Source organism: Carica papaya, chromosome 9 (genome assembly GCF_054855325.1).
Source record: "Carica papaya isolate Zhongbai chromosome 9, ASM5485532v1, whole genome shotgun sequence".
Taxonomy (NCBI): Eukaryota; Viridiplantae; Streptophyta; class Magnoliopsida; order Brassicales; family Caricaceae; genus Carica; species Carica papaya.
In genome coordinates, this window is record NC_142317.1 from 3,783,903 (window position 1) to 3,798,158 (window position 14,256).

A 14,256-nucleotide genomic window follows, 5' to 3' on the forward strand; every position below is an offset into this window, starting at 1 on the left:
TCTCTCGGTCATCGATGTCGCTCGACCGTCTCTCCTCTCACAATCTCATCTTTCCCTTCTCGATCTCTCATCTTTCTTTCTCTTTTTTTTTTTTGTTATTTAATTACATATATATATTTACCACTTGAATATATATATATATATATTTGTCGCTGTTTAGATATTATAAATTAATTTATAATTATTTTTATTTATTTTAAAATATTAAAATTAATCTCAAACCAAATTTCAGGGCGCAATACTACAATTTTAAAAATTTTCATCTCTTTTTATGAAATTTGTATTTCTTGAAAAAAAAAATAGAAATAATTTTGATCATAATAATCACATTAGTATATTTAGAGGGAAAAAAAATACAAAAACATGGAATTAATTACAATCTATATAATTTTGGCATGTTCAAAATGAAAATATATGTACATAATAATTCTGGAAATAAATTTTATTTTTTTGTGAAATTTATTTATTGCAAAAATATTTGGTTAAAAACAACATAAATGGTATGGATTTAATTTGCCAATTTTATTAAATTTTTATTTTTTTAAAAACCAAAGCATAATGTATCCATACTCATCTTTACATGCTATGATGAACATCATACACACTCAAGAACCATAATTTTTCTCAGAGAATGAAATTAAAACTTGATACTTTGACATATTTCATTGCATTCAAATTCAAGATTTTGAGATATTTTATTTAATTCAAGTTCAAGATTTAATGGAGTGAAATAGGACAAGATAACTAACTACCTACACATACATATACGTGTATTTATACACTTAAAACCCTAATATGTAAATCTTGGTATATTCAAGAAGATCATTCAAATTAAAATTCAAGATTCTGAAATATTTCATCGAATTCAAATTCAAGATTTAATAGAGTAAAGAATAGAAGACAACTAGCTACGTATACATACATATCTATACACTTAAAACCTTAATAAGTAAAACTTTTTATATGCAAGAAAATTATATCAAATTCCAATTCAAGATTTTGAAAGATTTCATTAAATTCAAATTCAAGATTTAACAGAATAAAGAATACAAGAAAACTACCTACCTATACAGACATATACGTGTATCTATACACTTGAAACTCTAATATGTGAAACTTTGTATATGTAAGAAGATCATATCAAATTCAGATTCAAGATTTTGACATATTTCATTGAATTCAAATTCAAGATTTCACAGAATAAATAATAGAAGAAAACGAGCTACCTATACATACATATACATGTATCTATACAATTGAAACCCTAATATATAAAACTTTGTATATACAAGAAGATCATATCAAATTCAAATTCCAGATTTTGAGCCATTTCATTGAACCCAACTTCAAGATTCAACAGAGTAAAGAATACAAGACAACTAATTATCTATACACACATATATGTGTATCTATACACTTGAAATCTGTAAAACTTTATACACACAAGAAGATCATATCAATTTCCTTTCTGTTTCTTCTTCACCAACTTCAGTAACCGATCAAAAGATTCCGAACTGCATGCAAGAACAATGGGTCCATCTATCTTGGGTTCCATCATCTGATCGTCGTCTATTGACCGTCTGATCAGTTCTTGAAGAGCATGATCCGCCAGATGTTTCACCGGAACTTCATATCTTTTCCGTTCTTCTCCGACGTAAATCGCCACGAAACCCTTTCGAGCACGGCGCTTGACGTGGCCGTCGTCGTCATCAGCCGTTAAAGGCGAGTAGGACTTCTTGGAATGGTGGCGAAGACCCAAACTTTTCATCACAGAGCCGATACCGCCGTGGAAAAATCCTGAAGCGTGCATGTTTAATTTGCAGAGCTTGTTTCTTGAGAGAGAATGAGAGAGATCAGAGAGAGAGATGTAAACGAAGAGACTGCAAGTGAGAGATATGAAAAGGCTAGGCTTGCTTCTTGATTTGTATATATATATATAGTATCTGCATTTCCTTCTTGAATAGGAATCGAATTTGCGGTTTGCTTAGATAAAACTTAAACTCGTTTGATTTAATAGTAAGTTTATTAGCGGTTTGTTTGGATAAAATTATTAAAATAATACTAATTATTATTATTAATATTATTATTATTACTAAAAGGAACAGAAAACCTACTTACAGACTAGATTCATAGACCACTATGGTTATGAAATTGTAAGTAACATAAGCTTTTGCATTAATGTACCGTTCAATTCAATTATCATTGATAAAAAAAATAGACATAATTATAGGTTAAATTATCATAATGCATTAAATTGCATTCTCTTATTAATAATTAGATTACCATAACATACACAAGTATTTAATTAAATGACATGGTTATCATATACTTTTGAATTTCATTATTTACCAACTTAAACAACACGTCAAAAGAATCAAGCGTGCATACAAGAACAATCCGCTCATTGGGGTCCATGATCCAATCATTGTTTATTAATTGTCTAATGAGTTCTTGAAAAGCCGAAATTAACAAATGTTTCATCAAAATTTTATATAGTTTCAATTCCTCCTCTCACGTAAATCGTCACAGAACCCTTTCAAGTAGGCCACCGCAAACAATCTATGTAACTTTTCGGAAGAACTATACCTAAACTTCTCATGAGAAAGTCTACACCTCCATAGAGAAACATTGACGCATGCATGCTTGCTAAATGTGTTCTTTAAAAGGTAAATTAAAAATTATACGTTAGTTTAAGTGGTGATTGCTGGTGATTCAAAAAAATGAGAAAGTTCATAGAGTACTGGACCTATATCGAAATAGAATTTTTAGTTTTCTCTATTTATTTTATATAACTTTAAGAATTTAATGTAAGATAATATATTTTTTGAAAATATTATATAGGTAGGTTTACTTAAAAATTTAGTCCCCACTCTTGATTTATTATTTAAAATGGTACATAAACTTTAAATTTTAGAATTGACGAGCTCCCTTTTTCATTTATTTCACTTTTTACTAATTTCAAAATAATTTTAAATTTACTACTTTAATTTTATCCGAAATTAAAATTAAAAAATTCGACCAATTCAAATTATAAAAGAAGTTAAACTTTAATAATAAATCTTACAATTTTTAGATAATTCATTTGTTCACAGAAGACTTTTCTTTTTTTTTTTTTTTTTTGGGGAATTTGGAAATGATTTTAAGAGTGGAAAGAAAAACATAAAATCCTCTTAATACTCGTTTTTTCTTCTTATCTGTTTCTTTTGTAACGAAAAGAAGCAAGAAAGCGCCTGTAGCTCAGTGGATAGAGCGTCTGTTTCCTAAGCAGAAAGTCGTAGGTTCGACCCCTACCTGGCGCGTTTCCTTCAGAGTTGAAACAACTTTTTGGAATAACAGAACATGCTCCTCCTACCTTTTAAAAATCGTAGGTTGATTTCCTTTACACACAATCTTCTTTTTTAATGAATTTGTGTTTACCCTTATATTTTAAAAAAATTGAATCAGATTTCAAATCAAACAAAAGCTCCAGCCAAGCCATTGATAATTAATTATTAGGAGCAAGAATTGACGAGGCAGCAATGTTTTTTGCTTCTATCTCCCAGAAATTTCTTGCATTGCTTCTATAATTCCAAAATGATTAACCATCATATTTCGGTCTCTAATCTTTTGTGAAGTGAGAAATCTGGCTGATTTGGATGAGGTAAAATCCCCATTTTCAGAACCTTCCTTTGATGGGGATTGTTTGAGAAGCTGCTTGAATGACTCCATTTTTGTCTTTGCCAATTAACTTATCATTTTCCTCAATGCACTTCAACTAACATCGATTCTGTACCCTCAGGTGCTTCTCTCTGTAATAAAAACCAATCTAATATAACCATACGCACATATATATATATATATATATATATGTATGAGAATGACCAGAATCCATGTGACCTAAAACGATGTGTCCAGTTATCCATCAACCATGAATGTTGGTTCCATGACTGGGAGTCGAGAGACTTGCGAACAAATTTCAGCCTCCAATTATCATCATTGCAGGGAGAATAAAAGAATTGAAATGGCTTTAACGTAATTTTTTTTGAATAAATTCTTATAAACTTATTTAAAATTTTATATTTGTTTTAATTATGAAATAATGAAAATTACTTATAAAACAATAAAAATTAACTGAACATCACAATTGAAGGTCAAGGTGTATGGATTTCTAAATAAACTAAACAAACACTCCAAATATAGATAAATTCTGTCCGGGTCAAAGGATGTCGATATAAATCAACTGGACATCACAATTGAAGATCAAGGAACTAGAAGCATAGCACTATTAGGACCCATGAAACAATAATGCAATTTTACACCAATCAAGTTCTGAAACAACATTTGTAAAAATGGTGATCGACGATTCTTTTATCAAACTTTACACCACTGAGCATCAATGCCCTGTATAAAAGCAGCATCAAAAACTCACGGGCACCGGAAACAATGCACATCCCACATAATTAAAGACACCAAAGGTTCTGTGATATGACTATCTGAATCAATGTTGTCGTAACTATAAATACTCTGATCTCGGGTTCAAAAAAAGCTGAGCTCTGTTGTCAAAAAAAAATTACAGAGAACATATATAAACAACTTTTGTATTCTCTAATTTCCCTTTGGCAACCTTAACAACCACAAGAAAAATCAGAATTTAGAAAGAATAAGAAACAACTCACCTTCGATGACAAAATTGTTTAAGCACTTGTAACAAGATCAGTAACCTTTCCCACGGCAACTGTTTTCCCTGCAAAATAGATTTATTCATGTTACTAGACAGCCTATAATTAGAATATGCATAAATATAAATTCATATTTCTTAATCACCTTCAGTTCGCAAAGTAAACCTCCCAAGCTGTGGGAAGTCTGAAAATTTCTCAATGCAAATCATGCTGTTCACCTGGGAACATGAACGGAGAACTAAAAGTCAATAAAGAGAATCCAATAACTATTGACATCAGTAGACGTGACTGTAACCAATGAGAGTGAAATTCCCTAGCAAATTCACATTTTTTTATCTACATTTAAAGAATAAAATGTATATTTGCAAATTAATTTCACACTTGTTTCATAGAATTTATTCGTCTAAAACATAGTGCAACCTCTATTTTATCCTATTTCCTCCCCCCATAAGTTTGTTGACATCAATGTTAACAAAGAACTACACCTCCATGCACCCAAAGCACAGCTACCAAAAAACCCTGGCAAAGGACTGTTCCATCTTTATTAGAAGGGTAGTGCTGTCGAGGCTTGGGTCAAATTTCCAAAATTTTAGTCCATGTGATTTGAGAGTAAAAGATCAAATTATTAATAAATTTCCCATAAGATGTAAGTTTGTGAGAGCAAAAATGAAAGGTCTAAAGCCAGCTGAGAACATGAACCAGACCTGGACACGGCACACAACAACAGCACCATTCTTCACAAATAGGACTTTCTTTTTAAGTGGCTTCTTTGTCTTTGGATCAATCTGCTGTAGCAGCTCAACAATCTCACACTCCTCAACAACAGAATGGATATGGAGAACAGCTTTATAGCCAGCAGTAAAAATAGCCTAAGTAGCAAAACACCCAGGGAATAAACAAACGTTGATAATTCAACCTAACATCTAAAAGAGGCTTTTCAGAGTAAATTTTATAGACAACTAAAATAAAAAGTGTACATTGTCCAGCAACTCAAGGATCTGCAACTGGGAAACAAATTCGGTGACAGCAGCAATTGGCTTGGCTGCAAGAAGAAATATATAGAAACCACCAAATCAATTTCAAGAAAATAAAAGATACAACAGTGCTATAACTATAAAATCAAACAAGATTGAAGAAAGGGAAAAGTGTGAGTATATTTGAAAATACAAAAGATAATAATTGTCCTCGCTGCTAAAAACTTTTAGCAGCTTATGATGCTCTCTAATGCAAGCACACATACACAATATTAATGTCACTAAAAGACTCAGTGCAGAAGAGCTTCGGTTTCAAAGTTATAATTAGTAGACTTCCCATTAAATACGTTTAGTCACGTGTCCGTCATCAACTATATTAGCACAGAACAAACTTGCATATGATCTATCATTACTTCACCGCTTACTTCTTTTTATTTGAGAAAACTTACCAACACTCGACAAAACAAAACCCGATAAGATGTCTTCTTCTTCAATGCCAGACAATCTAACCCGTAGGTTCTCACCAGGTCCTGCACACCTAACTTTGTCTTCATCACAGTATATCCCAATAACTTTTACAGAAACCTGCAGGTTAACATATTGAGTCTCAGACACTACAAAGTAAAAAATAAGGTTGGAAGTATTAATTAGACATCCTTAGAGATTACCTTGTTTGGCATCACTACCATAGAATCACCTTCACAGATGCTACCAGATTCAACTTTTCCCATCACAACAGTTCCCATGTCTTTGAATTTGTCAATTATAGGCATCCTACAAGTTTAATCCAAAACAAATAACTGATTTCCAACCAAAAGTAGCTGAATCTTATCAGTGTCAAGCCCACAAATATATCCCTTCACTTCTCAAAAAAAATTACAAGCCATACAAGAAGGACAAACATATCAATTAAAAGGGAAAAAATGATGGAGACTGAGACTGAAAGCCCTATATTAACATAAAGTAATAGAACATCCAGCAAGAAGGAAAGAAAAAAAAGGAGTTGAGAAAGAAAGAGATACCTAAAAGGACCTTTTGGATCTCGTAAAGGAACTTGTACAGAATCAAGTACTTCAAAGAGGCAAGAACCATTCCACCATGGACATATGTTTTTATCCAATCTCTTATTCAGGTTTAAACCAACCAGACCAGATATAGGTAAAAACTGAACATCTGCAGGTTTTGAAAGAAAGTTTTTAACTAATAACCAGACAAGAGTACATTATCAGCAAAAACACAAGGATTGCAGCTACAAGCATAGTTCAACAATAAAAACTTCAGTAACACTGAATTCCAGGCAAACAATGATCCAGATACATTATCAGCAAAAATACAGGATAATCCAACTAGAATAGCAAATAACGATCAAGGTACTTGAACAAACAATAGTATAAACTTAGTTTTCCCTATGACATGAAACCATCATAGCACAAAACACCCCATTAAACAACTGCACAATAATGGTAGCACGTAGACCACTGAGGTCAACAAACACATAACGTCCAACTCACAAATGCAAGCTGGAGAACTCAATGACAATAAGCAAATATATTAGATCCACATTTTCTCAAAAATCAAGTTGAGAACCGGTGTGTTGTAAAGTTATTTGTATTTGTCACCTATTTTGAAAACTAAGAGAAAAGATTGATTAGAGAGAATCCAATGATAACAAATTGAGGAAGAAACTCGAAAACTTTTCCTGGATGAAAATTTCTGCTTTGTCTTTTGATTCTCAGAACAGGATAAATGCATCTGATTAGGAGAGAACCATGAAACTGGCCCATCACAGAACCAACAAGAGAACCTTAAAAGTACCTGCCATGAAACAGCAACCACCGAAAAATGCAAAAACTAACCAACACAAAAGCCAGAAATAGAACTTTATGAACCGGGAATAAATTGAAAAGAAAACCTAAACTGGTTGAGAGTCAATCTCTACCCTAAGGAGGTGCTTGTCCTCCAGCATAAAAGAAACCTTTTCCTCTATATCAGATCCATGCTCAACAACACTTTCAACCACCAAAGGTTTCTATAGAGATTATTAGAACCAAATGTCTCACCGAGCTTTATAATAGCCTAGTGGTTAAAACTAGTGAATGCTTTCCTCTCAAAAAGAACCAAATCTTTCCCCACACACACCTTTATTCAAAGTCCTTTCACCCAATTAACAAACTAATACCAGGAAGTTTGAAGAATTAGCCACTATATTCTCTTCCAAAACAAAATTATCATAATGGTTCTGCCAACCATCCACCACAATTCATACAATCCAAGCCAAAGTCATTACAGTAGTTACCTAATTGACACTATAGATCCACCTCAACAGCAATATAGTCTTTTTTAAAAAATAAAAGTGAAGTATTATTATGCACAAGGTACCAAGGGGGTACCGCCCATATACAAAAACAGCAATACAGTCTTGCAAACCACTCACATAAATCTGTACATCTTGCTTGACCGAGAACACTTTCAAATGCTGCCAACTGCTCAGAAGCAGCATTTACTCAAAACTTTCCCCATGAACAAAGTTTATTTAGTTTACAGGCAAGTGACCTTAATTTAGAGGTCCAACATACAAGCTAGAGTGCTGCTCAAATCCTCCTAAGTAAATTATGGTCAGACTCTGTCTCTATTGAAGGAACCATAGGTGTACATGCCGGTCTAAATGAAGGGGTTAATGATCCCATGTATTCTGCCAAACAGGCAGGTCCACATTATGATCAAACCTAGGAAAATCCAACTTAGATTATCTGGGAACAAAAGCACCACCATCCATGCTCTCAGCTACCAAAGCAACTCCATGATGTTTATATTGCCCAAAATTCACACTCCCTCATTGCTGTGTCCAACTGACTGTTCTCTAGTACGGTCTTCCAACTAGGCAGCAAGTTCTTGTAGTCTAGCCTCGTAGGCTGCTTGATCTTGTTCCTCTCAAAACTTCCTCGTGCATCATCTTCCTAACACATCTTTAAGAAAGTCTCAAATTGTTGCTGGAAGATATCTAAATCTCCCAAAAGATCGTACTCCAATCCAATTTGTTAAAATACGTAGTTTGGGATTAGGTTATGGTTTACTGGAAAATCCAGTTGGGGATCAGAGTGTTTTTAGGTTTTCTGCCTTTGTCAACCTCTTTTAGAAACTAGGGACAACTCAGTAGTATCTCTAGATTCAGGAAGAAACCCAAAATCTTTTCTGGATATAATTCTGCTTAATCTCTGCATTCCCAAAACAACCTATACGTACATCTAGTTACAAGAGAAGCATAAAACAACCCACCACTCAAATAATTAACAACCATAAGAGAACCACAAAACTACCAATTCAAATAGGGTACCACCCACAAATGCAAAAACTATCACAGAACGAAAAGAATTAAACAACTGAACAACTGGAAATAAATTGACAGGAAAACTGAAAATAAACTACCTAATCATCAGCTTGCCATCACATGCTGGCATGTACTGGTTGAAAGCCCATAACACCCAAAGAATACATTAATAGTTAATTCTAAGGTGTCGAATAAAAATCAACTACTCATCAAACAGGTGTTAAATCATAGTGCTGAGTAACTCTAGCAAAGGAAAGAACCAGTATAACTACTTCAGTGGTTTTAGTGGCTGAATGCAATCTTGCTTTACCTTTCTTCACATTGTAGCCTGAAGACCTCAGAAAAGGAATCATCTTTCCTTCAATCTCATCATACCTGATAAAAGATATCAGCATGAATAAATGGAAAGAAAAATACAGACACCAATACCAAGCCTAAAAACAAAAGATAAAGCACCTTTCTTTTGACCAGTTAACAGTGGGATCATCCATTTTATTCACAACAACAAGCAACTTAGACACACCCAAGGTTTTTGCCAGTTGCACATGTTCACGAGTCTGCCCACCTCTCTCATAACCTGTTTCAAATTCCCCTTTACGAGCAGAAATTACCTTAGCATTGAAAGGGAGAAAGAGTCAGAAAATTCAAAATCCAACCCACACATCAAGTAATACAAGAAAACAAAGATTTGCAGAAATTGCTCACCAGCACACCAATGTCAGCCTGAGATGCCCCACTTATCATATTTGGAACATAACTTTTATGACCCTAAAGAATCACGATAAGCACAAGTTAACTAGTCTTTTTAAAAAAAAAAACAAAATGAGAAATGAAAATTGTAAACTACTCCAAAGTTGTACTTGCAAGAGAAACAAACATTTCAATTCCTTTCATCTTGAAAAGTAACAAATGTACTGTAAGAATGACCACCAAAAAGGGGGAGCCCCACCGCATATATGACCAGCAGGAACATCAGTACTTAAAAATGCCAATAATAAGAGGCAAACAATGACATTAACAAATGATCCCTTACAGGTGCATCCAATATTGTAAATCTAGTAGTCTCGGTTTCAAAGTGTGCTCTTCCAACTTCAACGGTTTTCCCCTACAATCAATAATGAAAATTTAGTTACTTCTTGGAAATTTTCAAACTCAGGCATAAAGTACGCATTTAAGGATAGCAGCATAATCAGCTTTTTGCCATTAAGATTGGACAACTATGAAAATATAGCATATACAATTAACAAGACAAACAAAAAAGACAATAAGAAGTTCTCAGCTTTATCAGAAAGCTGAAAGAAAAAATACCTTAACCCTCTCTTCTTCATTTGTGTCCATGATATATGCCATATACCTAACAAAAAAATAAATAAAGAAAAGCAAGTTAACAATGCAAGACTAGCAATATTGTGCTATCACCCTTTATTGGTCAATGACAGTAATGACTAGAAAACGATCTACTGCTACAGAAGTTTCATGACACTGTCATAGTGGTCCTCAAATTTACTTAGCAAGAAGGAACCAGAAATCTGATACCCTAAGAGACTGGGGAATAGTATTAACATAAAAGAAAACAGAAATCAATATATAGAAGAGAATAGAAATTTGCATTTTCTGTACAACAGCAAATTAAACATTAGCATCACTCTTAACATGTCTCACCAGCTTTCTCTACTTTTATCTTTTGCTTCTTTCTCATACTTTTGGATCGTACGATCATCAACCTGACCACTAAGGAAAAGAATTTGGCCTCCAGTTGTCGACTTACCAGCATCTGCAGAAGAGAACTAGTTTTATAAATAATAGAGGATTACTTTCAAAAACTATACATTTTTGGGTACAGATATATGAATTTAATGAAAACCCGAACAGTAATCTACAACTATATTGGACTCCAAGGAAATTCTGAAGATCAAATCCACCACATGATGAATTAAAGCACAGAAATTTGCAAAATAAACTTGAGCGACATTTTACACATTAGCTTTTGATATGGTAACCATATTAGAAGTATCCAAGTATAACTTAACTAACATCTAAAAGATCTTCAATATAAAAGGAAAATTAAAAATGTGGATCATTTCTTTCCTGAGAAGAAAAAAGTAAGAGGATCAATCATAAAGCAGAGCCGATAGGTTTCACATAAATAAACAACCACAACGGATAAATGATACAGAACCAATCAGCAAGCACCAATTAAGTTTAGACAAGTTTGTTTTGAAGGTCTGTAATTCGCATTGCTAAAAATTAATTAAAAAAACAAATAAAGTATACATTTGTTCAAACAAAAAGGCATATTTTCAGAAGCAGAACAACCTACCAACATGCCCAATAAACACAACATTCAAGTGTCGCTTCTTGTTTATTTCCATCTCAGCTTCCACATCCTCTGTAGCGGCTACCTCCTTTTCTTTCACTACAAAACATTGGTATAGCTAGTGAAGTTAACTAATTGTAAGTACACAAAACGCATATAGGTCACTAAGGGAGAGAAAAAATTAACTAACCTTTTGGCACGTTCTCAACTGGCAGAGAATCTCTGCAAACTTCATCTTTCGAATCTGAAACCAGCAAAGACAAAATTTCCAATTCATGCTTTCCGTTTCAGTTTTAAAAAACACTAACAGCAAGTATGTCTCCGTTTAATAACCTGTGTAATGTAAAAGATTTTGTAATCAAAATTGATTACATCTAAAGCTTTAATTATGAATACGGCTTCAGCCGTTTAATTATGTAATCAATTCCCTTGCGTTACAAAATTAATTATACTGCATTACATTACAGGATTATTAAATTCAACTAAACATGTAAGGAGTGATGTTTGGTTCAAATGCTAATTTCATAGAAGAATAGAAATAGGATAAAAAGATTAGAATAAGAAATAAAAGTCTAGTTCTATATGCAATCAAGTTTCTATCGATTTATGACTCCTACAAAGACAAGTATGTACATAGATCTAACATAAATTGACTACCCTGAAAACCAAATTATGTGTCGTTGCCTCCTTTCTAAACAATAAGAAATGAACAGATAGAATCCAACTGGTCACCAGCATAGATAGTCACAAGACTCACAACCAGCAAAAAAAATTTGAGGACATAAGAAGAGTTTACGCCTTGAATGGATTAGTAGCATAGATTAGTGGAATGAGAAATCAACAAATAGTTCAGAGGGAAATAGCCTCTAAATCAACATGGAGCTTCCCCTGAAATGCCAGAGCAGATATACACAGAACAAGCTGCTAGAATGTGACAGTTATCACTGCGATAAAAGCAAAAAGAATCTCGTAGCTAATTCCTCATGTCATCTTTGGATTAGTTGTAGAGAAAGGAATGGCGAGTCTTTTAAGGACATCGTATCTAACTTTACTACTATTAGAGACCATTTATTCAGACCTTAAATCCATACACAAGGAAGTTTCTGGGAAATCATTGATATTTTGGCTAATCCCAGTTTGTAAATTTCTGTTACTGTGGCTCTTCTTATGCTATATCTTTCTTTCTCCTCTTAAAAATGGTCATAAATTAGAAGCAGTTGATATCTCCTTTGCAGTTTAGATTTTAGAACGGTTATATGTCAGGACTTTCACAATTCAGGGAAATGAATTGTATGAAAGACCTATTGGATTTACTGGAGCGCCAGTTGTACAAAACTGTATTAAACAATGAAAAACATATAAACTTCTTCCATGGAAAGACACAAGATGACAACAAAATCAAAGCACCGAATAGCAGCACCAACCTTCCTCCATCTTATCTGGTTTCTGAACTTCAACTTCTTCTGGTTTCACATCTTCTGGATTAGAGACCCCATTGTTATCTTCTGCTAGGATCCAATAATAGCAACCAAATAATGGGAAAAAAAAAACAAGAAAACAAAATATGAAACAAAAACTTTGAATCTCCATCCAAAAAGATTTACTACGAGGTCGTTGTGATGCTACCTGCTGAATCTAGTTGTAACGAGCGGATCTCCTCTTCAATATCTACCAATCAAAAGAATGTTAAAAACAGTTATTTACGAAATTCCTAGCTGTGAAACTCCATATGGTAACAATGAAAAATTCCAAACCTATAATTATCAGGTTAATCCAGACGAAATTAGTAGAGAAATTTCGCTCATTACAAGGCAAGTAATACATATTAGTTAATAGCCATCACACTCAAAACCTTAATCGTATTGTTTAGAAAGGGTTTAAAGAAAATTTTAAATCAACTATTTTCTTCATATTCGAGTTTTAATTACATCCAAGGCATTAATTCAACTCCAACTATTTGACGGTCGTTATCTGCTTAAGAAAAACCTTCACCAGCGCAGACAGATTTCATTCTAATAATTACGGAAGGCAACCAATTAGCAACCGAAAATCACACTAACAGTAATTCAGGTTACCCGATAAAAAAAACCAATATCAGACATCGAAAGCTTACAAATTTTTAACCACTGCCTCTATATAAAATAAACGGGCAATTAGAACTTCAGAAAATCCAGTTAAAATCACCGGAAATTTACAACAAAGTCCAGTTAAAATTGCAAAATATAAATTGGATCCAACAATTTAAGAAATAAACAATCAATCAACAGTAAACAAACTGATCCTTGTCCACGAAAATTGCTACAGTAACAAAAAAAATCGGAAGTAGACAGACTCTGCAGATACAAGTGAAAAAAGAGAGCAGAAATGGAACCAGATAAAGAGAAATTAAGCGAAGCGGATAGACGTACCCATAGTTCAACGAGTTTGTGCTCGGAAGGCTAGGGTTTTTGAGAGGAGAAATGCGAGACCGTAAAAGATGCGAAGTGGTGGCGTTGCTCTTCTGGAATCTGCGTACAGCAGATGTTTTTACTTGCGGGGTGGAATGGTGGCTTCGGTTGGGTAGATTTTGATGCTTCGCCGCTGATTGAACCGGATTTTCCGGCTTTGGGGTTCTTTGCAGATAAAAGTAAACCGGGGGCGGTTCACTAAAGCTGGGTTACCATAAATAAATTAATTAATTAAGAAACTTTTTCATTTATTTGAAACTAAATAGATTTATCATAATTTTTAATAAACTTTGAACTAAATTTCACACTTAATCCAAATTAATACATTTATAAACAATTTATCTAAAAAATTAAAATTATATAAGTTTTACATTTAAAATTATTAAGTCCATTATTTATTAAAATAATACTATAAATAATAATGGAAGCTATTCATGTACTGATATTAGCCGGAAATAACTCAATTAAACTTATTCTTTATACAACCTTAATTCAAATTCATAATTTAAATCACATTATGTTATCACTTCAA

The 14,256-nt window shown here is 33.2% G+C and overlaps 1 protein-coding gene and 1 non-coding gene across 4 annotated transcripts; one reads left to right on the forward strand and one right to left on the reverse strand.

Annotated features, from left to right (window-relative positions):
* Nucleotides 1–3,226: 3,226 nt before the first annotated feature.
* TRNAR-CCU (transfer RNA arginine (anticodon CCU)) lies at nucleotides 3,227–3,299 on the forward strand. Its single transcript has one exon. It is a non-coding gene; the product is annotated as a tRNA-Arg (tRNA).
* Nucleotides 3,300–4,123: 824 nt separating this feature from the next.
* On the reverse strand, nucleotides 4,124–13,844 carry LOC110823166 (Translation elongation factor EF1A/initiation factor IF2gamma family protein). 3 transcript variants are annotated; one of them, XM_022053489.2, is made up of 19 exons: nucleotides 13,686–13,844; nucleotides 12,904–12,945; nucleotides 12,702–12,755; nucleotides 11,468–11,521; nucleotides 11,281–11,376; nucleotides 10,623–10,734; nucleotides 10,269–10,314; nucleotides 9,994–10,065; nucleotides 9,666–9,728; nucleotides 9,417–9,571; nucleotides 9,271–9,335; nucleotides 6,655–6,805; nucleotides 6,301–6,406; nucleotides 6,082–6,217; nucleotides 5,636–5,700; nucleotides 5,363–5,527; nucleotides 4,804–4,876; nucleotides 4,656–4,723; nucleotides 4,124–4,532 (listed from the first exon to the last, which is right to left on the reverse strand). In XM_022053489.2, exons 1-18 carry the CDS (start codon nucleotides 13,687–13,689, stop codon nucleotides 4,674–4,676), a joined length of 1,509 nt encoding a protein of 502 aa, XP_021909181.1. In that variant the 5' UTR covers nucleotides 13,690–13,844; the 3' UTR covers nucleotides 4,124–4,532; nucleotides 4,656–4,673. The 3 variants fall into 3 exon arrangements, with proteins under 3 accessions (XP_021909181.1, XP_021909180.1, XP_021909179.1); XM_022053488.2 differs by having other exon boundaries at nucleotides 12,702–12,782; XM_022053487.2 differs by having other exon boundaries at nucleotides 12,702–12,785.
* Between the last annotated feature and the right edge of the window lie 412 nt (nucleotides 13,845–14,256).

Coding starts and splice junctions, on each gene's coding strand:
- LOC110823166 (XM_022053487.2), bottom strand. Junction 12,786..12,903: donor GTTACAACTAGATTCAGCAG/GTAGCATCACAA, acceptor ATTGGATCCTAG/CAGAAGATAACAATGGGGTC. Junction 10,066..10,268: donor ATGAAGAAGAGAGGGTTAAG/GTATTTTTTCTT, acceptor TATTGATTGTAG/GGGAAAACCGTTGAAGTTGG.